This window comes from Amphiprion ocellaris, chromosome 4 (genome assembly GCF_022539595.1).
Source record: "Amphiprion ocellaris isolate individual 3 ecotype Okinawa chromosome 4, ASM2253959v1, whole genome shotgun sequence".
NCBI classification, from domain to species: domain Eukaryota; kingdom Metazoa; phylum Chordata; class Actinopteri; family Pomacentridae; genus Amphiprion; species Amphiprion ocellaris.
In genome coordinates, this window is record NC_072769.1 from 25,441,945 (window position 1) to 25,466,887 (window position 24,943).

Here is a 24,943-nt window from a genome sequence, read left to right on the forward strand (position 1 = left end):
AAATTCCTCGTGTATGCGAACTCACTTGGCATCAAAGGTTTTTTCTGATTCTGATTACAGTGATTTTGAAACGGGACAATGAAAGGTATATTTTGAAGGTTAGTAACGGAACTAGTTTTGTTCATTCCGGTGTAAAAATTCCGATTCCCTGAGGGTTCCCAAGCGTGTATCCAGTCGCTCATCAAACAAATAGGTATTTGTTTCAACAAACGCTCCATTACTCTTCTTACGAGCTGTTTATGGGATTTGTTGGTGAAAACGTACAGGGTTTGTTCGCGGCAGCCGTTGTATAATGTACTAGCTAGCCATGCTTAGCTCCTCAGCTAATTAGCCGCCATGGCTAGGTACGCAAGCTTGTATTTAAACAACTCGAGCTTTTACGTTTCTTTTACCTGTCTGTCGACTTTGCTAGTATTTGAAGTATAGTTCAAAACAGATTTTTATGGGAAATTAATTTGCAGTTATGGAGAGCGCTGTGGTTACCGAAGTCTTATTTTGAAAGATTATTGTGAATATTTAGGTCACAATAAGGCGCTGTTAAAACTTCAACATATGCAATAATCTCATGTCCCCTCTGCATAATTTAAGCTATTGTTAACGTTACATTTCCAGCTGGATATCACTTATTAACAGTGTTTAATAGACTGAACACACCTTCTTAGTTAGGTCTGCACTCTGCTGAACGCCTTTTGTAGGCATAGGAAAAATAATTTACAAAAAATTGCATTTCCATGGTAATTTCTGCCAGTGCTAATTGTGTATAATTTCATCATGATAGCTGGTGTTGCTCATTTGCACACTAGATGAGTTTTGGCAGCTTATGAGCTGTGGTTAAGTGTGAATGAAGGCTGCATTTGCTTAGAGAGACGTTTTCCACATTGGTCAGTCAGCTAAAAACATGGTCGAGTTTACCAGATATCACTACTCCGACCTAATTACCTCATCAGAGTCCGATGGTGAAAATGTTTACTTGTTACATATTAAATCACTTGTTTGACTTTAACATTATCTGTCACACTCGCACACAGCTTGGAAGACAAAGGAATATCTTTCAGCATATCTCTGAAGAAATTTGGTGTTCTCCATGTTCGAGAGGATTGAGTCATTTATCAAAAGTACAGGTGGACGTTATTAGTAAAAGATATTTGAACATTGGTAATAAAAGGTGTACTGATTTTAGCTGTACTGAATTCTAACTGTATGGCCTATATTTTAAAATATTACATATAAACTGTTTCTTAAATTAAAGTTTACATCAGAGCAGATGTCCTGCTATTCAACATATAAATAACAGATGACATGCAGTTAAATAATTTGACGTGTAAGTGACATCATAGAAGTGTGTACTCACTTCTGTTACCTACTGTAATCTCAGAACTATTTTGGTATTTTAGTTTCAAAATTATATATGTGCTCATATTATCTGCCTGTAAAGGTTTAAAGATTTTGGGGGAAGTAGTGTCTCAGCAGAGAAAGCTTTAACTGATCAGAAGGATAATGAACCCCATCTGCTCCAGGGGCACTGTAGTGTGGCTGACCTTGCACTTTGATCCCAGCTTGCTGACAAGCTGGGATTTGTGAAAAGTCAAGCTCCCCCTTCACGATCAATGAAGTATATATTATGATGATGAACCGTGTGTAATATTTCAGATGGATGAAGAGCTGCTAAAGGAAAATGGACGGAAGTTCCCGCCACAGAAGGAAGAGGATGAAGAGATGGAGGTTACCATGACAACGCCACTAGCAAATGTCATTGTGACTCCCGACAATGCAGATGTGCAGACACATCGAGAAGAACCGGGAGATGTACAAACACATTTGACTACGTCAGCATCTTCAGAGAGTGTGTGTAAGACAGTGGACTGTGATGATGAGGATTCCGATGATTCAGACAGGTATACACAAAGCTTTGACAGAACTCTCTTTATTGATTTATTAATGTTAGTATTTATTGATGTTACTTGATCAGGCTTTCTAGTTCCCAGTTTTTTGCACACACAGTCATCTTTGAGTTTGATGTTAACAGGAAGTGATACAAGAAAGAGAACTGACAAAGCTCTTCTTTTCTTTTCCTCAGTGACAGTTCATCTTCTTCATCCTCTTCCTCTTCTTCTTCCTCATCCTCCTCTTCTCCTTCCATCCCTGTGTTTGAGGAGGATGATGATGATGAAGGTTTTAGCCAACCAACCCCAATCAAAACAAGAGATGAAGTTCTGCTTGAGGTCAGTCTGTGGCCAGTATGTTTGCTTTTATTAGAGGTTGAGGCCAATAACATTAGTTTAAAGCAACAAAAACAAGATAATCTATTAATCACATGATGTATGCTAACACATGTAAATCAGTTTGCCTGACGTGCGCGCTATGGTCGACAGTAGCTGGGCAACTGTACACGGTGAAGTATCCACTTGGTTATTGCAGCTCCGGCATGTCCATCCATTATTTATACACCGCTTAATCCTCATTAGGGTCATGGGGGGGCTGGAGTCTATCTCAGCTGACCCTCTATCTCAGGGATACATATAGAGAGCAAACAAGCACATACATAAACATAATTTACTATTTAACATTTGCCTCTCTATTAAAGATCTTTGTATCGTAAAATGGTTTAGATCTGCGTAATAGAATTAAATTTTTTTCTAAGCATATACTGACACAGACCTTTGTTACATGGTTATATTGCGCTGTTGCATTTTTTTATTCCGACTCTTTTTTTTAACCATGCCTGTGTGTGCATCCCTGAGTATAGCAGACCATGTCATGTGGCTTAAGCTGGCAGAATGTATCACGTGACTGTGATCATAGCACTTACATCAGGACATGTAATGATGTCTGTTGACGTCATTCTGTGTTATTTGGTATTTGTTAATCGCCTAATGATTTACGAGGGTGCTGATGTAAGGTTAAAAGAAATGTTCAAAATTTGCATCCCTAGTTGTGTGTGTTGGTGGGCCATTAAAGACACATTGACTAGTTTGGGTCAATGCATGTTGGTGTTTGTAGAAAGCCCCAGTGATGTGCTTTCTAGGAAACAGTAATAGCAGGGAGACAGGTGTGTCTGCCACACCGTACTGTGATAGTTATTTTCTTTTTCACACTTCATACAATGTTCACTAGGCATTTGAATGCTCTCCACAAGCCAACAAAGAAAGCTAAAGCATAAGTGGGCATGTTATGGTCCACTTATTCAAAAATATCTGACCATATCATAAAATGTCATGTTGTCTATTTGTAGGAGCTTCCAGCAGTGGAGGAAGTGTGTATAACATTACCTGAGGAGGCAGAACTGCAGCCTGTGGGAACAGTCTCCAGTATTCTACAGCAGCTTGGTAAATATAGATCTTCACTCTCATTCTAAGCTTGCATCTCTGCTGTTCAAGGTCTTCAGATAAGGGATTAGGAAAAGTATTGGCTTGTTTTAATCAGACACTATGAGTGGATGTCCCCAAATTTGTATTTTTAAAAAAAAAAAAAAAAAATTTAGCTCTGTCTTTAAAGACAATTTCTGTCTCTGCAGTCATTATTCAGTCTCTGAAAGACACACCCCCTCTAAATGATGACAGCATCCTCTTTAGATGTGATAAGCTGGCTGTGGGCAAGGTGAGTGGACCAACAGAAGCATACTTGTCTGTTAGAATACCTGTGCCTCTGTTGTTTCTTCTCTTTTGTCAGCTGTGAAGGTGTGTTTATGTGATCTGCTTGTGACCTGCTGTTTTCCACGTGGTGATAATGTTCTTCTTGATATGTGTTTCAGGTTTTTGAGGTGTTTGGTCCAGTGTCCAGTCCACTGTATATTATGCGGTTTAATTCTACGGACCAGATTATCAACATGGGACTGACAGAGGGACTTACTCTTTATTACGCACCTGCCATTAAAGAGTACACAGAATATATCCTCACACAACAGCTTAAACTGTAAGTACACACACACACACACACACACACACACACACACACACACACACACACACAAATATATATATAGCAGTTGATGAGACAATTTTAGCATCACAGTATCGTTAACGAAGCAGCTATTGCAAATTCTGCTAGTTATAGCCGGAACAACTGTAGTGACGAAGCACAAATACCCTCTTGTAATAATATGCCAAACCATTTAGACAACCACTTGCCTGCATATATGTAGGGCTAAATATTTATTTATAGATTTGATCATGACAACGGAGTGAGTGATCAGTGTGTTTTTATCGGGATGTTGCACAGTTAAAAGATTGAAAACTACTGGCATAGAGCACCCAAAAGACTAATATATGAATTTATTATTTTGTTAGTTTGTTGAGGTTTCAGGCTCACCCCAAATAGTTTGTTAAAGTGAAAATGTTTTTCTTTAGTTTAAAGGGATCTGATGCATCCTGGAAGAATGACCAAGAACCACCAGAAGAGGTATGTATATGCCAGATGCAGGCCGTTAAAATAGCACTGTATAGTCAAACAAAGCTACAATTGTTGCAAAACCGATGTAATTGATTGCCTCTACTATATTTCTGCTGTACCTGATGGAAATAAGAGTTCATCATCAACATTTCATGTCTTCCCTTTGAATCTGCACGCCACAAGAGCAGTGCTGTGCCTCACAGAATTCTTCTTGCCAAGCTTTTTGTACATGCGACAAAATTCAAAGCAGCAGATTCCCATGTACACTTGCATTTTGCTCAACATGAAACATGCATAAGTCTTCACAGGCATCCTTTTGTTTTTAACTGAAATCAAGAAAAAACCTTTCAGAATGGATGTGATCCTTTTGTAGACATATTGTGGCCACTGAGTGAACAGACTGGTTCCCTGTCTGTTTTGTGAGTCAGTTAAAGATTTCACCAAGTTTATCTGTGGTGAAATTGATGCTCTTGTTGATATATAAATGTCAAAGCAGAAATTTTGATTTGTAGGTGATTTTAGAAATACTCACTGTTCTTGGGTCTTGTTCAGGCTTTTCTGTGTCATCTGTAGCTAACACAGGACTCCTAAGTGGTACAAAAAATGAAAAGCATTGTTCCTGTACCCTGCAGAGACTACCTGTTCAATACAGAATTGATTTTAAGGGTCTTGTATTTGTTTATAAAGAAATGCAAAGGGTGGCACCTGGGTACATACTTCTGTGCCCCTACTCTACCTCTAGGCCTCTTAGCTCATAACAAATGTTCTTAACTGATCCATCATAGAGGCCTTGTAAGGAAGATTGTGCCTTTGCAGTGGCAGCTCCAAAGCCTTCCTCTTTTAAATCAAATGTTTCTTCTTCAGTGACATTTTATAAAGAAAAATCCCAAGACATACATGCTTTCATTGACTTTTTGTTGCTCTGAGTGGTCTTAACCTTTCTTTCATCTGACAAGTATTTGTCTTTTTTGTAGCATTTTATATTTATTCTATTTGCGAGTTTATTAATGATTTCTGTCTTGCTTTTTGAACATATTTTTGTTGTGACCTGTCTTATAACATGTAGAAAAGTTTGATCAGCTCAGGTTGTTTTAAAGATGTGCTACAAAAACTGTGCAAATTAAAATGTAAGCTTTAAAAAAAAAAAAGTAAAAAGTGTAGGAAATGTACATTTTGCTCAAGGTATCTGCCAATTTGCCAGAGAACATTTCTGAAGCGTTCATTATTGTCAGGACTGAAAGATTGAAAATGTTTCCTCTTCTCAAGTGTGAGTAAAATGACACTCCTGGGTGTCCTATACTGTGCTGTCAGAACCTTCCCTAATTGCTCTCTTCGTCTCTCCCCATCTTTTTCTTCCGTCTAGGCATTAGATTATAGTGATGACGAGAAAGAACAGGAAGCAAAGAGGAAGGTGAAAAATGCCAAAAAGAAGAGGAACAGCAGCAATACAGGTACTCCCATAAATACATACATATAGTTGTTTTATATGATGTTTAGATAATTGATGATAATTGAAAGCGGCCTTAGTTTAGGCCCGGATTAATCCATCTCTGTTTAAAGTTTCATGGATTTAAGAAAGTCTAAAGTTGAACATGGCTCCAGTAGAGAATGACACCCATCCATCAGTCTTTTCTCACATTCCTTTATCTCACTTTTTCCCCCCAGATAAGCCTGCAAACATTACTCAGAGCACCTTGCGGAAGAAACCCGACACAAGGGGTTTCCCACCAAGACATGCAGGGCCTCCATTCAGGCACCAGGACTCTATGAACAAACCCCTACCCTTCAGGCACTCTGATCTCCCTCCTCCCTGTCCTTACCCTCCACCTCATCCCCATTTTCCTCCACCCAACTTCCCTCTCTATCCACCTCCTCCTCCTCCATATTTCTTCAATCCTTCTTTTTCCTCTCCTCTCTGGCCTCCAAACTCTGTCCCCTTCTCTGACTTCCCCCCTCCCCCTCCTCCCCCTCCCCCTCTGTGATGCACTGTAAGTTAACACAATAATACAATCTTTTGTGTTGAAACAGTACATCGTGTCCACAGACTGGACGGCTGGTCATATCATCCTGATGTGATTTTCTTGTTAGCAGTGTTTTTTAGGATATACAGCCACTGACTGTAAAAGAAAACAGGATTTTTTTTTATATCTGATTGAGTTGTAACTGACTACATACTCAGACACTTCACCTTTAATTTAGTTGTTTTTACAGCTGCTTACATTTTTCACTGTTTAGACTTCTTGTGAAAGCAGTGCAAGTCATCGCTGATTGAAGTAATTTTATTAGTCAGATTCCAAATAAGTATATAGAATTTCTTAGACAGTAGTTTTCAAACTAAATGCCATTACTGACCATTTACAGTCTGTTCACCCATTCTGTCTATACTTAAAACCCAGGGATTTGGAAGTCTGGTCATCGTTTGCAGGTAAACCCTGAAAAACAAGTTTGGCGCCACTCACCGTGACTCATGGCTGAAAAGACAACCCGCGGTGTGATGTGGCATCATGGGTCTTTATATAGTTTTTTTTTTTTTTTTTTTTTTTTTAATAAGCCAGTGGGACTTTGATGAACTGAACTGGGACTTAGATGACCTACTTTCTCCTAACCAGTTTTGTAATGACTGGTATTGTTTGACAGCTAAGGTGACCACCAGGGTATTTGTGGCAAACTTGGTATAGTACTGTACGTGTAGGTTTTTTGTTTGTTTGTTTTTTTTTGTTGTTGTTGTGTTAAATGCCACTTGAAGGCAGAATTGTGGATGATTCTGAACACATTATGATGATGCATGTTGACATGGATTTGACTATCATGAGTTTGATCATATTGAGCCCCGGACAGTTAGATAAACAAAGAGCATTTGGCTTCAGCAGATCCCTCTGTACATGATATAGGTACATGATCATGTGTTAATCAGTTGCTCTCCACTCACAGGCTGCTGAGAGCATCCTAAGATGCTGTGGAACCTGCAGGAGTAACCATAAAGTACAGATTTTATTCATGTTTTTGTTGTTTTTGCTCATTCTCAAGTCCATACTGAATCCAACATTTGATGTAGTCAATACAAAAATAACAGTACCCTCACACAAAAATGCACATTAATTGAACAAACATGCAGTCTGTCATATGAACAATATTGTAAATTACAGACACACACAATAACACTCAGTTATCTAACCAATAGAGCCACACATCAGTCATACATCCATAGATTTACGAGGCTTGCCTCTGAGTGTAATGTCAAATTTTTCTGAAACACTCCAAATGAAGTTGTGCTTTTAGCTGTTTACAGCTGAGTTTTAACAAATCCTGCATAATGAATCCCAAGCTCTGTCAAAGCTGTTGGGACATTTTGATATTACCGCAAGCAGAAAGTAATTTTTTTTCTGTCCAGTTCACTGAAATTCTTCCTGTAGCACAACAATACCCCAGAGCTTGATTGTCTGCCTTGGCAAACTTACTTTTACTCAGAACAGTGAGCTGTACACTTGTAACTGTACTGTATCTATCATTTAAACTATAAAGTCCTATTTTTTTCACTCTGTTTTATGTATTTTCACCATACATCAGCCTTACACACAGTTAAGAAACTGCTTCTTTAAAATCTATCAGTCTTTCTCTTCTGCACCATATTCCCACATCTAGCTTTCTCAGATGTGATGTTTTCCTGCACAGTGACAAAAACAACATACTTTAAATCGTATCATAACTGAGATACTCATATAGACATAAAAAGCACTACAAGTGTATGAAAACTGCAGCCATCAGTGTCCCAAATTAAATGCTTCTTGACTTGTACGTCACAGTGCACTTAAAGCAGCAGGTCATTGTGTGGACACTAACTGACACTGGGTTTTAGTTAGTTCTGGGTTTACTGGGTGCACATGCCTACCAAATATCGTGGATGTAGGTGAAATGTGCTGCAGAGGGTGCTGTGGCACATGCAGTGCTGAGATGCATACAGTGCTCTTCCTTTAGCCCAGACCTGGGCATCGTCTGACCCGCGGGCCACATCCGGCCCACCGGATGACCCTGACTGGCCCATATGAGGTCATTGTAAAATATTAAGAGTCAATGCAAGTATATATCATCACAATGCATGCAAGCGATACGCCTGCACTGCTTTTACTTTGAAAGATCTGCTAAGGTACCGGTTTTTTCGTACAAACATTTGACTGATGCAGAGCGAGGAGGATATCTGAAAGTTTGCTGCTAAACTGCTAAAGCAGCAAGGATTTTTTACCAAAGCTCACACATAAAGGGATGTCAGTAAGCCATTCTCTGATGGAGAGTTTGTAAAAGAATGTCTGGTGGACTCTGCAGCGTTTATATGCCCGGAGAAGAAAGGAGCGTTCATTAATGTGGCCCTTTCCAGGCGAACCGTAACGAGGCGGGTGGAGAGCAGCGCCGAAAATCTGGAGCTTCAGCTGCACAACAAAGTGGACAGTTTTGACGTTTTCTCCTTGGCTCTGGACGAGAGCTGTGATGTCCGTGACACAGCCCAGTTACTCATCTTTGTACGTGGACTAACAGAAACCTTTGAGATGACGGAGGAGCTGGCAGCTGTGCAGCCAATGAAGGGAACCACGACGGTTCACTGAGGTAAATACATGCATGAACAAGCTGGGACTAAAATGGGGGAATTTGGTTGGTGTTACAACTGATGGCTGTCCAAATTTGACAGGGAAAAATGTTGGACTTTTGAAACGGATGCAAGATAAAGTGACTGAAATAAACCCAGAACAGAAACTGATATTTTTGCATTGTATTATACATCAGGAGGTGCTGTGTAAGTCAGTGCTAAAAATCAACCACGTGACTGATGTTGTATTATTATTATTATTATCATCAGTTTATTTAAAAAGGTACCATGTACAATATTAAACATAAATGTTTCCATTTGATGTATTGCACCAGAGATAGCTTTAAGCTAATTTCCATCTGCAGTCCCTTGGCAGGTCACAATAAAAACATCAAAACATTAAAATGTTACAAAAAAGTACATGACAGTGAAACAAAACATTATACACACACGTACACACACTCACACACAAATGCCAATTAAAAGGACATTGCTGGACTAAAATACATGACAGTGAAACAAAACACACACACACTCTTAAAAGCACACATGTACACACATTCACACACAAATACCAATTAAAACGACATTAATGGTTGCAGGTCTGAGTGTTCTTAAGCAAGTTTTTCAGTTTGCTTTTAAAACTGCTGATAGAAGTACAGTTCTTAATGTCATCAGGCAGGGCATTCCACTGAGTTGTAGCTTTTACAGAAAAAGCTGACTGTCCAAAGGTGGTGCGTCGAAAAGGTATTGAACAGTCAGTGGTGGAAGATATCCTTGTGGATTTTATAGATTGTGCCGAGCGATACTGAATTAGTTAACTTCATCAGGGCAAGAGCATTGAAATACAGACAGTTTGTTGTCTTTTTGGAGGAGATGATAGTGAACATGGTAACCTTGGTTACCAGACAGTTGTCAGATGGATCAGCCTGGACAAGGTGCTTAAACGAGTTTGGGATCTGAGAGCAGAGATTCAAGAGTTTTGTGAGAAGAAAGGCAGGGACATCACCAAGCTCTCAGATGCAGACTGGATATCAGACCTTGCTTTTGCTGTTGATGTGACTGCACTAATGAATGAACTAAATACCAAGCTGCAAGGCAACGGCCTCTTTGCACATGAAATGTACAGCCTGGTGACTGCTTTTATGAGAAAGCTCAAGTTTCTCTCAAGCCAGTTGGAGGGCAACATTCTCATCCACATGCCCACACTGAAGGAAGTCACACCATCAAAAATATCTACAACTCAATAGGCAGCAATCATAGTTTAAATGAAAAACAAAGTCTTTCCTTAAATAGTTGTGTTCTGTGTTCCACATTTTCATTGTATCATTGTAATGTTTCATTTACTGTTTTTATTGAGATATATATATTGAGCAGAGCTGTAAGTGTATTGGTCCAGCCCTTAACAACCGTCAAAGTTTCTCATGTGGCCCCATATGAAAATTAATTACCCACCCCTGCTTTAGCCGATTGTGATGCGTGTGGCAATGTTGGTGAATTTCCTACCATTCCTAATGTGTCAAAAAGTATTTAGTGTTTTATGGCTGAGGATCAAATGGCATGGTTCCAAGAGGCATTTTTGTGCGTCCTATAGTGTGCTACATATGCCCTCCATATTTTGTTAATGTAGATGAAATATGCTGCCGGGGCTATTTGTTTAAAATGCTGCATGGGGTGTGATGCTGAGATGCATACAGTGTCACCATTTTCTCCCTGAATCATCATCATTGTCTTTCACCACATTTGAGATGAATATGGGCTGACAACAGTACATCAAAATGTAAAAAATGACATTTCCTGTTGCCAGCAGGTGGAGCTATGGCTGAATGTATTTCATCATATGGATGAGATCAGGGCAGGACACTGATCATACATGTAAAGTTTCAGGCAGACTGGAGCATGTTCAGGGCCTGATCTTTCATGGCGAAGGATCAAACTTTGCCAGGCCACCATGTCCATGCCCTTAGACTTTTGCAGAACATTTTGATAAGATTTGATCACTAAGGCCTGTTGTATGTACTAGCCAAATCTGAGGTGATGTGGAGTTATGCCCTTTGAGTATATAGCTCTTGACAATGAGAAATAATCAAATTTCAAACACTCAAGTCATTATATATATATATATATATATATATATATATATATATATATATATATATATATATATATATATATATATATATATATATATATATATATATATATATATATATATATATTTTGGCCCGCCTCCCATGAGTTCCACCAATCACAGCAGTCCCCAGCGCAAACGTAACGCACGTACGTCACCAAATTCACTTCCTTGTTTTTGGCTTGAAGATGCGGACGTGTGCGACACTAATGTCTCTCGTTTACCAACAAAAATTACTGCGGAAGACTGTGCAAAACAATTAATTCCCTGATGTTCTTCTCCAAAGCGGAAGTAAAGTGTTTACACACATGCAATATTGTGGTGGAATACAAAAAAATAAATAAATAAATCGATTGATAAACCCTTTTCTGCCACAGAACATATCAGGAGAAACTAGCGGATCACAGACCAGACAAATCACCGTGATGGAAACTGTTGGATCCAGATTTGTTGGAGCACTGAAAGAATGAAGATAAGTCTGAGAAATTACTCCAGCAAGGAAGGCGGCGGAGTGATGTGACGATTGGCATATGTGAATCATTCCTTTGTTAGCAACATTACTCAAACGGACTAAGGGATTTGGATGAAATTTTCAGGGAAGGTCAGAAATGACTCAAGGACCAAGTGATTCGATTTTGGCAGTGATGCGGCTTAAAGTCTGAATCCACGGATTTGCTAAGGATTTCCCATTGAGATACCAGCATGGCGTCTGATAGCGGCACGGTAACCATGGCAACAAGTGAACGCTACCACAGCTGCCTGCTGACGATCACATCATTGCGATCCTACTACAAATCCACTGCTGTAGATGTATCGGAAATGATACAAGGAACAGCTGATTAGATTGTGGGGGTGTTTCTGAGTCACAACAATTCCCGCCGCCCGTTACATATTTAGGTCATGCGATTCGGTATCTGTGCATAATGTACACATGCATAACACACGCCTGTGTTCAGCGCAAGGTCAGGGAATGAACAGTCTTGGAGGAGTACTGTGCCCTCTGAGTGATTTTCTTGCTAATTGACATGACAAGCTGTGAGCGTGTGTGTGTGTGTGAACACGTGTGTGTCAGGAGGTGAAATTAACTTTTTAAGCCACTAACAGATCTGTCCAAATGTGATTCATTCCATAGTAAATTTTCATTTTGTGCCTTAAATCTACCAGCCACTTCATGTTAAGCCAGTATCTGGCTGCTGCTAATTTCCCACCATAGTATGCCAGCTTGTGTAAATGGGTTGGAGCGTTAAAGAATTAATTTCGGAATAAATATTGTTAATTATAATGCTGAAACGTGTAAAAACTGAAAAAAAATGCAACTTTTTAGCAATCGTCACTGTCTCCCGCAATTTCATCACAACAAATAAGCTTAGAAAATCACAACTTACATCGTAATTTTTCAGAAAAACTGCTGCGAATTCAGGCATTTTAGGCCGCAACAATCTGGAAAAACACCCGCAAAATCCTGGAGGGACTGCATACTATATAACCTACACTTCTAACTTGTAGAGCATTTTCAGGCTTTGGTCTACTTATTATTGTGTCATTTTCCTAATACGTTTATATTTCATTTAAAAAAAGTGTAGATTTTCACAGCATCTGGTTGTGAATGGCAGCCTCTTTAGATGGACCCACTTCTATGTATATATAAAGCGCAAATTCTAACTTCAGGAAAATGCAACATTTCTTAATTTCATTGAATTATACTGGAACTTGTTTATAAATATTAGTCTATATTCAGTTTCTGTCAACACCGTCAGATGTAGGTTTTGTTAATTTTTGAATGAAAATGTTCATTCTTTCTTCAGCTTATGTTGTTCATGTAATAAAGGACCATCTGATCTACATCCTCTTATGTCATAATTATTTAAGGAATTGTTTTTTATAATATTAAAATTAAAAACCGAGTTTGAAAATGAAGATATCTAGAAATCTGACTTTTCAGAATCATGTAAAATCACGACTTCAGTTTACATGATGTTTTTTTTTTTTTTTTTAACATATCAGAGTAACTAAACCCTATTACAACATAATTCAGAACTTTAGATTCTTATTGGACTGAAAGAATTAAAATTGTACACTTCTTAGTGTGTCTGACGGAGTTGACACAGATCAAGTTCAAAAGGGAAACATGTTTATTTTTCAAAAAATAGTTTTTATTTAGAACCTGTTCCTTTACATGGTTGAATAGCTAAGACATTTCTTTTCAGAAATATATAACTCTAAATAATATAGTGTGGATTTTTAAAAAATGATTTTTAAACCTGTTTTGTCCCGACTCTATATATATGTGTGTGTGTGTGTGTGTGTGTATATATGATCCCTGTGTCGGGGACTAGTCCATGTTTATGGGTCGCCCGCTCAACCAGTTGAGTTACTCAGCAAGTTTAAGCTATCTTATTGTTTTCTCACAGATCCACTGAGCTCTTGCACTACAGTTGAAGTCGTTCAAACCCTTGAAAGTTTCTGTTGCCCAAAGGTCACCACAGTCTTCTCCTCCAAATGCATTGTCTGGCTGTCCAAGGGCCCACAGCAGGCTGCTGAGAAAACAAATAAAACTGCTGTTGGACCGATATACTTACACAGTAAATTTGTTTGTTTTGGTATTTTTGATTTAACCATATAAGGGTTCTGTTGTAACGGTGTGTGAGTCATGACAAAATTTGACCTGTTTTTTAGTGGGATTACAGAAAGTTTACATTTTTAATAATGACATTTTAGGTTGTACATTTTAGACACCTCCCTAATGGTACATTAATCAATAAGAACCATCTAACCATCCCATTAGTCAACATCCATTTTAAGTACTTTGCAAAGTTGTGTAGATACAAACACTGTGAGTTAATAGTAAAAAGGTGCCACGACTTCCAGGAGCTGTTGGAAGCTCGAAAAATATTTAGTGTGTGGTAGTGTGTTGCATATGCATATACTGATTATGGAAATAATCTGTGGCTGGGATCACTGTGGTCAAACAGGAGATACAGTGGCCAATGAAGGAGTAATGAATACCCCAAATTTCTTACTTTCTTAACCAGTTGAAAATTCTGTTGATCTATTCTATATATGACTGTAAGCTGTCTGACCCATCTTTGTTTACTGGCGTTCCATCCACCCAGATCCAACTTCCTTCCTCCTGTCTGTCAGTCATGCCGACCCACACAGTCGTGGCCAAACCAGTGAGGAAATCCTGTTGTGAAGCACCATTTTCATAAACACCAGGTTCAAAACACGAAGCACACAACCCTTCTGACAACAGGCAGCAGTGTATGGAGTATAAAGCACATAAAGCACCTGTTCCTGTCGGCTGTTGATGATGACCAGGTCAGCGTCTCTCAGCAGACAGTCCTGACGGCTGAGATCCCAGCTCCTGCGCTGCAAGGAGACATAGTAACAGCTGGAGCCCAGCAAAAGCCAGCCCTGTGGACAGGTCTCTTCCTTTGTCATACCTCAACACAGAACACAGACAACATGTCACAATGCAGTGTGTCACAACATTCAGGGCACAAATCTAGTAAAAGAACTAAATAATCTGTATTAATAAAAACATGTCCCTATGGTCACATTATTTTCAGTCTTTTCTCGGGGTCCCATCATTTTTGTCCAGGCCTGTTTCATGAGTTTATTTTTTAAAATAATTCTGTTAAACCACGGTTCAAAAGCAATTTCTGAGTTTCATTGGTTAATTTTCATAGAATTTTTATTTATTATTACTTTTGTCAGATTCAAATTATTTCTGTGACCATTGTGGGTTTTTCTTTCATTAACCGAGGGGTACCAACAATTTTGTCCACGTGTGTATCCATACTGTATTCACAAAAATATGCTTTTATATTTAGTCCTAACTTGCTGTAGTCCATTTAGACTGGTGGTACTGCAGTTATTCGAAAAATATTATTCATATTAGAAATAAGTCGAATGCACAGGCTGTTTCTCACCCAGCCCCTGTGTTCAGGATCCCCTAGGTGCCTAAGCCACAGGTGTCCACTTCAGGCTCCCGGAAATCTCAAGAACCTGCGTCTGAGAAAGCAATGTCCTCAGGCCAGACATCAAGCAGCCCCAGCAACCACATCTGAAACCACAGCAGGGAGGATGAAGAAGCAGACGGCCCTGAGAGCCTCTCTGGGGGAGAGTGGGCCCTGCCTGCCCCCTTCTCTGGCAGCTCTGCCCCCTCTCTGTTCCATTCCAAAACATGTTTAGCAGAACGCATTTACTGCAAGAGGCAGATCCCAATCAGTGCTCACGTTATGGTGCCCATCAGAAGGGGTTTAGTATTGTGACTTAAGCATTTTTCATATGCACTCTGTACTAAAAATACCCTACATGCACAACCAGGCAGATTGCCTAGGGTGCTGTCAAAAGCCATAAAAAATATGAAAAAGAAATATATGTTGAAAAACATACAGATTTTGTCCATAGGAACTCATGTCAATACGGCTGTGACAATGCAGACCATCCTAGTGCTTTCATGCTGTTTGCTAGCGCATGGATACTGTGTATTGCATGTCCCAGACATGTACCGCTTTTGGTAGTCTGGCTGGCAGCACTCACTTCCTGCACAGGGAGAGTTGGGTTGCTTGCACTCACTCAAAATATGCGTTGAGAATTATACAGAAGTCCTACCGGCTCCAATTTCAGATCGCTCCATCTCCTTTTAAAGAAATTATCTATTCTCGTGCTCTGGGTTGTTCACCAGATATTGTCTTGGAGGAAATTTCCACCTTAAGAAAGATAGGAAAAATAGGAGTTGTCCCTCCAAAGACAACACACAGCAGTTTCTACCTCAGGTGTTTCCTAAGTGGACTTCCATGCTCTAAATCGTCATCTAAGGAACAAAAATGTAGGATGGTGAGCCGCAGCCTCTCTGCAGCTGTTTGTGCTAACAGGTACTGTTTTACATCAACTGACCTGAGAGACACTGATTTTCACATTCTCATATATCCTCACCACAAGTTTGTGGTCCTGCCTTTCAGCCAGTCACTAAGCCAATGCAGAGCTGTAGCCCCACCATGGGAGCCTTCTTCCCCATGTGTGAGAAGGCTCCCACACAGAGTGACCACATACGATGTCCTCCTATCAGGAAGTGGCTCGTGATACAAATGTTCCCATGCACCACATGGTCAATCCGGGCTTTCAGATAAATGTGAAACAGAGCATGATAACACCGACTAAATGCATCACTTTCATTGGGCTCACTCTGGACTCTCCAGGGCAAGGTGTTTATGTCCGCAGGAGGAGGGACGACTATGGAAGCAAATCAAGCACTGTTCAGCAGGGCCCACATGGTTTTTCTCAAACAATGCCAGAGGCTGTTGGCTCTGATGACCTCCTCTGTCGTGGCCGTCCTACTGGGATGGCTGCATGTGAAAGTTGCACAGTCGTGGGTGGCTTTCCTGGGTTTGGACCTCCACCATGAGAGTTTCCGCAGGGTGCTTATGAGTCCTTCACCAGGCCGACTGGCTCAAAATGTTGCCGTGGAAAAGTCTCCGTCAGGAAAGTGATCACTAGACATGCCTTGCTGGTGGGCTGAGGTGTCAGTCACAAAATGAATGCCATGAAAGAGAATTTAAGGGTATGGTTCTCTGATTGGCATGCATGAGAGTCTCACCAGACCACCCTCCTTGCTATAGAAGTGAGGCAGAGGTGAGATCATTTTGAATGACAGATGCTATATCAGCCTATTATATATATTATATATAGTAGGTTGATTCCCAGCCCTCCTACCATAGGCGTCGCTAGTTTCACCAATCGGGGCTGATGTAATATTATTTGAGCTTCTGATGAGGTTACACAGGCATTCCCATAGGGAGAATTGCACTCATGCTAATGAGAAAACTGGGATTGTATTCATAAGCTTAAATTATGTTACAAAGAAACCCTGGACCTATGTCACACTTGCTTTCTGGTACAACCCTCTGCAGTGTCTGGTGTTTGTGTATCTACCTTTCTCAGTGGACTCACTCAGACCAACTCTCAGTGAGATGTTGAGAACTGCTTGCAGGACACACAGTATCCCAAAACTCAGCAGAACCACACTTAGATGTCTTAAATCTGTACAACACACACAATGGAAACATTTTAGTAGATTTTACAAATTAATAAAATCTGAACCCATTTAAATAATAAGATGCTAAATGTTAATAATCGTGTGGTGTGTGTGTGTGTGTGTGTATATATATATATATATACACACACACACACACACACACACACACACACACACACACACACACACACACACACACACACACACACACACAAGTAAAAGTATATAAAAGTTACCAGCAAAATCTCCAAAATAAGGAACTGGTAGTTTTAAGAAACTCATTCCATTCGCCTTCTGTTTTATTTGTTTCCAACTCTTCCCATTTAACCTCATTGTTGTCAGTGGTGTTCATGTTTCAGAAGAGAATCACTTACTTGGTTTTAGAGTTCTCCTTGTAGCAGCAGCAGTAGCCACTGGCTCAGATCTGGGGAACTGCTGATATTCACCAACTTCAGCGATGTTATCCAGTTTACCAGAATGCAAGAACACAGCCATTTTGAAGCAACTGTTAAAGTGTCTGTCTGGCAGTTAGCAGCACTTCAACATCATCCTCTCCTGTCACAGGTTCCCCTCTCTGGTTCTAGAGGAAGTAGCTACACCCTCTTACATAGTCAGTGGAACTGATGATTCTTCTTTTCCATGCTACTTAGTTTTTTCTATGCAATAAATACATGATATTTTCATATAAATTCATATATAAAACAAGAAAAGCATTCATAGATTGCAGTACTCCACCAAGGTTGTTCATTCCCTCATATGGCCATGTCAAAAATGAAGCATATTTTTGTAGAAATGCAGCAGTTTTTTGTATTAGTTATTGATGATGAGAAATTATGGCAACATGGAATGTGGCCAAAATGACGTTGTGGTGAGCACAGGCATGTGTTATGCATGTGTACTTTATGTACGGATACCGAATTGCATGACCTCAATATGTAGTGTGTGTCGAGAATTGATATCACTCAGAAACATCCCCACAATTTAATCAATCAATGGTTTTGTATCATTTCCGATGGGTAAGTCCCAATAAGTCCGCAGCGGTCGATTCATAGTAGGATCGCAATCACGGGATCATCAGCAGACAGTTGTTGTCATAGTTACAGTGAGACCGTGCTGGCCGCTATCTCGCAATAGGAAATCCTTAACAAATTGGTGGATCCAGACTATGAACTGCATCACTGCTAAAATCAAATCACTTGGTACCTGTGGTAATTTCCCTGAAAATTTCATCCATATCCGTTAGTCCTTTAAAGTCCTGTAAATTATTACTCCGCCACTTTCCTTGGCAGAGTAATAATTTACACATTTTAATTTTAAAAAAGGTTTACAATATATACCATTAATATATACATGACAGTTTAGTGTAGTCTCAGAATATTTTTGTGGGCTCTGCTTTGCTGAAGGTTCTGCTGTATTTACAATATACAATGATATGTCAAAGTTTTGTTCTGCTGTTGTGGATGAAAGAGATGTCAGGCTCAGTGCAACCACAGAATTTAGACATGTCTTACATGAATGAAAAAATTGTGTCATTGCTGGATCACGTTTGGTTTGTTCATAATTTACGTTATAAAACATTTCAGATTGGAAAAAATACTACATTGTTGTGTTGTAATAGGTCACTAAACCATTCAGATTTTTGTTTTGCCAAATATCTTCATGCTTAAACCTGACTACATTCTTCCCATTAAAAGGGAGTTTTTTCTTGCCACTGTCGCCTTAGGGCTGCTCTGGAGGTTCAGGCATATGGGTTCTGTAAAGTGTCTTGAGACAATCTGATTTGTAATTGGTGCTATATATATATAAAATTGAATTGAACTGAACTGAATTGAAATGAAGCTGTAAAACAGAAGAAAGAGGTTCAGACGCGTTTTTCTCTTTCTGTCATGATCTGGGATTCCTCTTTTCATATTTGTTCTTTTGCCATTGTTTCAGCATTTAAATAAAAGCAAACATTTCTGCAAATACAGACAAACATTTGTTCACTTCTTCATTGTTTCATCTTGTGCCTGATTCAGTTTCATAATGTGGAAACATCCTGTTAAGAAAAGTTTGAAGACAAATATTACAGATGACAGATGCAACTTTACACAACAGTGTGAACAAATTATGTTGCACAAAACCACATGGCCAAAAAACACTGGAGCGTGTCTTTCACAAAGACTTTTACCTCCCACAGCTTACAAAATAGGGCAAATGTTTACAAAGCGTTCTGGTACAAAAAAAATACAGTAAGTATAAAAGATCACAAAATCATGCTCATATCAACTCACTCAGTTCACGCTGCAATCCACCGCATAAGAACATTAACTTCAACAACTGCCACAGCACATAATGTCCTTAGTGGTCTGGAAAGCACACAGCTGTAATCAAATCCAGCTAGTCTTACCTATAGTTATAGCTTTTCATAGAGCCGACTTTAAATAGGTGACAGCAACTGACATTACACATTTGTGATACATTTTAGGAATGAAGCCTCAGTGTAGAACTGTAAATATATCATTATACAGATCTGAACTCATCAGTAGAACTGTTTTTCAAGTGAACAATATTTTTCGTCTCCATTCCAAATTAGCCGTGTTATTTCAGTCACATTCACACTCTAAAAACATCACAGTATAGCCTTTGGTCCAAAAAACATAGCATAGCCTTTTGCTCCAAAAATGTCAGAGTATAGTCTTTGGTCCAACAAATGTCATAGTATAGCATGTTGTTCATAAAATGTCATAGTATAGCATGTCGCTCTAAAAATGTCATGGTGTAGCATGTCGCTCTAAAAACGTCATAGTATAGCATGTCGTCCAACAAATGTCATGGTATAGCATGTCGCTCTTAAAACGTCACAGTATAGCCTTTGGTCCAAAAAACGTCACAGTATAGCCTTTGGCCCAACAAACGTTATAGTATAGCATGTCGCCCAACAAACGTCACAGTATAGCATGCCGCTCTAAAATTGTCATAGTTTAGCATGTTGCTCTAAAAACGTCATAGTATAGCATGTCGCTCAGAAAACGTCATAGTATAGCATGTCGTTCTAAAAACATCTTAGTATAGCCTGTCGCTCCAAAAACGTCAGAGTATAGTCTTTGGTCCAACAAACGTCATAGTATAGCATGTCGCTCTAAAAAATGTCATAGTGTAGCATGTCACTCTAAAAACGTCATAGTATAGCATGTCATCCAACAAATGTCATGGTATAGCATGTTGCTCTTAAAAAGTCATAGAATAGCATGTTGCTTTTAAAACGTCATAGTATAGCATGTCGTTCAGAAAACGTCATAGTATAGCATGTCGCTCTAAAAATGTCATAGTATAGCATGTTGTCCAACAAATGTCATGGTATAGCATGTTGCTCTTAAAACGTCATAGAATAGCATGTCATCCAAAAAATGTCATAGTATAGCCTTTGGTCCACAAAACGTTATGTCCCAGCTGTCTGAAGTAGGTGAGGAGCAACACAAAAACAGTACAAACGCTGGTTTCCAGAGGGTTAGACGAGTATTTATTTGAAAGACTAAGTTTACAACAACACAACATGTGAGGGGGTTAAAAGCAAATGGGTGTTAGTAAAACAAAATAAATCAACAGAACTAAAAGTTAACTTCATGTTGACATTGATGGGCATTCCAACCAGGAACAAAGTAAAAGATAATATGAAAAAAAAAAACTCTTCCTGTTCACCTCTTAAAACCCAAAAACACACCGCAGTAGCACCCTAAACTAAAACTACCAATGGGTTTCCTGTTTTCCTTTCTGAACAATTCAAAGGTCCCTCTCTATCTCCCTACACAGCCACCAACCACTGGAACACATCTCCAAAGTTCTGCCGGTCCAGCTCAGCTTCCCCTCAGAAGAAGTGCCGCCACCTGCCAGATGAAGGAGCCTTTTGAGAGGCAGCTGGCATCGTGATTGGACTGTACTTTGGTCTGTTCCAATCCAGCTTCAGCACCAGAGACGGCAGGCGGGACGAGTCAACGGAGGCCGGGTGGACGAAGGCATGCAGCTGAGTACAATCCAGAAAACAACAGAGGAGGAGTGCAGCAGCCCAGTGCCAGAACACACAGAATAGCATCGTATGTCTCTTAGAAAACATCATAGTATAGCTTTTGGAATGAAAAAATGCCATCATATACATTGTATATTGTACAAATAACAAGTCAAAAGAAAGAGACATACATTGTAGAGTTGTAGTAATTGTGGGCTGACTGATTTACTGATTATCAGTATTTTATTTTTTACTGATTTATGGTAATAAATCAACTTAAAAATGGTGCTACTTTGGCTCTGAACCTTAATCTACCTGTGGTCGCTCTGTCTTCTGGAGTGATTTGATTGGTTATACGTCACGAATAAAACTCCTTTAACTTAACATCTGTAAACAAAACAAAAACGTATCAACAAAGTTTTCTGTTAAAGTTTGTGTTCTTGTAAGTTTAACTCCAAGATTTTAAATATTTTCATTTACTGCAAATGAATATCGACTCCAAATGTCTCACTAATAATCATTATCAGCCTTAAAAACCCACAAAACACCCCTCTATACTCGACCACACTTTGTACAGTCCGGTCCCCCTTCTATAAATCTGCTTGGAATCGACCACTTCCTGTTTGTCAAAGTGGCCTTCTACCTGGACAGGTTTTGTTGGAGCTCATGCAACAAACATTTTAGGTAACTGCACTTTAATATGGATGGATGACACTGAATTAGAGTCTGTTTTAATGAGACTGAGTTAAGATGTGTAGCTCTGTCATTAAATAGGAAATTATTTCTCAGAATTCACAGAGAAAAGTCTGAAATGTTTGCTAGGTTTGCGTCCCACATGTTCTTTGGCTCAGCTAAAGCTAACTCTCTCCAACTTCTGGATCTCTTGAGTTGCTTGTTGTTAAAATATCTTGCTAGAGGTGCTGAAGCTCAGAAAGTCTGAGATGTTTGTTCAAAATAAGTTCATTCTCAAGTCTTGTCTAAACTGTCCTCTTTTGTTTGAACTTTCCCTAAACTTAGGAGTTAATGACAGAGCAGCACATCCAGACTCAGTCTCATTTATGTAGAGATTAAACTTCAGTGTCATTCATTGATGTTAAAGTGCAGTTTTTCAAATGTTTGTTGCACATGCTCCCGACCAAACCAGTCCAGGTGGAAGACGATGTGAAGAGAAAGCTCCAGAGGATGAATATCACACATTTACATTTTTAAATAAATGTCCTTTAATTAGACATTGTCAGAGAAAAATTGGATTTCCCTTTAATGATGTTCAAGTCTTTAAGTGTTTTGTTGATGTTGGTTTCTAAATGTTTTCTGACACTCGGCCCCAAAGATTAAAACCTTTTCCGGCTCACAAGCTGCAACAATTCACACATTATCAACTATCTTTCTGATTAAACTAAGATAAAAAGTGAAAAACTGCCTGATTCCTGCATCATGAATGTAAATCTTTTTGGTTTTTATGACAGTAAACTGAATATATTTGGGTTTGACATTTTATAAACCAAAACAAGAAATGAATTACTGGAGAAAACAATCAACAGATTAATGGACAAAGAAAATGTGTTTTCCAACATATATGCTGAATTACTCCAACATTACAAGATACATACAATTTGAATTCAATTTTATTTATGTAACGCCAATTACAGGTCAAATTGTCTCAAGACGCTTTATTTTTATATTTTTTTGTCATATTTAAAATATGACAAAGTAAGAAATTTCAACCTCTTGACTAATCCAATTTATTATTTGGTTTTTGAGACACTGACAATTAAAATAACTTTCTCCATTAAAACTAATAAACATGAGGTCAAATAGAAGGAACAGTTTTAAATACTTCAGTCCCACGACGACAAGAATAAAGTTTGTCAACAAAAACTAAATCTGCTGGTGGATTCCATGAAAGTCCTAATAAATGATAATAAAGTGTGATACTAAAGGTTTGTGGTGCTAAAAATCTCCAAGTAAAGATATCAAGTTGAACGTCTGGATGGAGGTTGATAAAAGTTGACCTCCCTTCATTTCTCTGGAGCGACTCCATGGATTTTATGGATGGTGGTTAAAGACCTGCTCTTCTAGTCATCTTCCTTCTAGTCACTGTAAAAAGTCACTCCATCCTGGACGTCTTCAGCACCTCTTCATGACAACTTGTTCTGCCTCTGATCTCGTGGAAACTCTAGAAACTCGGGAAAACCCATGGAGACTCGAAGAACTCGTGGAGACTCGAAGAACTCGTCAGGCGGGGGAAGGTGTGGTGGGTGGTGGCGGGAGGTGGGGGAGGAGAGGGGGGAGGCCGCCACCCACCTCCCCACCTACTCTCCGCCCTGACTCCACCCAGACTCCGCCTTGGCTCCACCCATGTGGTGACTTCAGAAACTACGATGCCAAAGGGACGACGAAATTATTTCTTTTCATCTGATCTGTAGCTCAGTGAGTTAAGGATTTGCCTATGGAGCTGCAGGTCGCTGGTTCAAGACCAGTCCCTTCTTAAATTTTCTCAAAATTCTGACAAAGACAAACAAAGAAAAGGGCCAGTGGCGGGTCTTGAACCTGCGACCTTCCACTCTGTAGTCTCTCTTCTTATCCCCCTGAGCTATCCGCTCAGATACTAAATCTTCTGGTTTTTGTGCATTTATCATCTATTTTTTGTCATTTTCGAGTTTTTTTTTTTTTTTTTTTAACTCGAGTCTCGACTCGACTGTTTTTCTCGGTGGGTTGGACTTCAGCCTTTGTGCTGGGAGGGTTGAACCCTCAGTTCCAAGACTTTCCAAAGCCTCGAGACCCTCCGAGTCCTCAGGACCTGAGCTTTCAGACAGTCTGAGGGCTGAAATTTTCGAAGTCCCACAGTAGATCTCTGTTAGATTGAACTTTCAGACAGTCCAAGGACTGATATCTTCTAAGTTCTTGAGTAGTTCTCTGTTAGTTTGAACCTTCAGACAGTCTGAGGACTGAAATCTTAAAAGTTTCTCAGTACTTCTCTGTTAGTTTGAACTTTATGGTTAACAGAAGCCTTAAAACTTGTGACCATGAGTCTTGATTTCACATTTAGACCATCCGAGTTCTTCTCAGACCTTCACCTGTGGATTTTTACAAATCCTGAACAAACTTTGATTCTCTTCACTGAACAGTAAAGTTTGTGGAGATCAGAAGGTAACATTAGTTTGATCAGTGCCTTCAACTGCTAGTAGACTTTATCTGGAAAGCAGTTTTCTGAAATGAGTTCTTAGTAAATCTGTCCACAATCAAAACAAGAACATAGAAAGAGGAAATGTTTGAAGAAATAACTCGATGTTTTCATTTCAGACTAGAAAATGCTTTAAAACTTTTATCTGTTTTTGCTCTTTTTCATCGTTTTATTGTCTCTTCTGTTTAATTTGATCTTCTAAAGTTTAACTGGTGTCTTTTCAAATGTTTTGTCTTTAGTTTGATTCTTCTTAAACGTTTAGTTTTGCTCTTTTCTCACTTTTTATTCTTTTCTAATGTCTGATTTGATTTAGAAATGTTTTGTCTTTTTTTAATTGTTGTTTCAAATGTTTTATCGGCATGTTTGAATTTATTTTTCTTTCCCAATATTAAATTTTTTGCTTAAATCTTTGTCAAATGTTTTACCACCTTTTAATGTTTAATTTTCTTTTTAAATGCTTCATTGTATTTTCTGTTTAATTCCTATTTGAAGTTTTATTGTGTTTAAGATTTAATTTTCTAATGAAACATTGAATTTTTTTATTAATTGTTTTGTCTTTTTAAAGGTTTAATAATCTGATTAAATCTTTTGTATTTTTTTTAAATGTTTAATATAATTCTTGTTTAAAAAGTATA

At 38.9% G+C, this 24,943-nt stretch overlaps 2 protein-coding genes and 1 long non-coding RNA gene across 4 annotated transcripts; 2 read left to right on the forward strand and 1 right to left on the reverse strand.

Annotated features, from left to right (window-relative positions):
- The first annotated feature begins 89 nt into the window (after positions 1-89).
- Positions 90-7,925, forward strand: naf1 (nuclear assembly factor 1 homolog (S. cerevisiae)). The gene is made up of 9 exons (XM_023263122.3): positions 90-193; positions 1,651-1,895; positions 2,078-2,222; positions 3,233-3,326; positions 3,515-3,597; positions 3,752-3,912; positions 4,347-4,398; positions 5,753-5,840; positions 6,055-7,925. Exons 2-9 carry the CDS (start codon positions 1,651-1,653, stop codon positions 6,369-6,371), a joined length of 1,185 nt encoding a protein of 394 aa, XP_023118890.2. The 5' UTR covers positions 90-193; the 3' UTR covers positions 6,372-7,925.
- A 3,291-nt stretch (positions 7,926-11,216) lies between these two features.
- LOC129348807 (uncharacterized) lies at positions 11,217-12,941 on the forward strand. Its single transcript, XR_008601499.1, has 2 exons — positions 11,217-11,390; positions 11,477-12,941. It is a non-coding gene; the product is annotated as an uncharacterized LOC129348807 (long non-coding RNA).
- Positions 12,857-17,704, reverse strand: si:ch211-125e6.14 (asialoglycoprotein receptor 2). 2 transcript variants are annotated; one of them, XM_023263135.3, is made up of 5 exons: positions 17,514-17,704; positions 17,037-17,144; positions 14,388-14,542; positions 14,180-14,283; positions 12,857-13,633 (listed from the first exon to the last, which is right to left on the reverse strand). In XM_023263135.3, exons 1-5 carry the CDS (start codon positions 17,632-17,634, stop codon positions 13,489-13,491), a joined length of 633 nt encoding a protein of 210 aa, XP_023118903.2. In that variant the 5' UTR covers positions 17,635-17,704; the 3' UTR covers positions 12,857-13,488. The 2 variants fall into 2 exon arrangements, with proteins under 2 accessions (XP_023118903.2, XP_023118902.2); XM_023263134.3 differs by having other exon boundaries at positions 12,857-13,636.
- Positions 17,705-24,943: the final 7,239 nt, after the last annotated feature.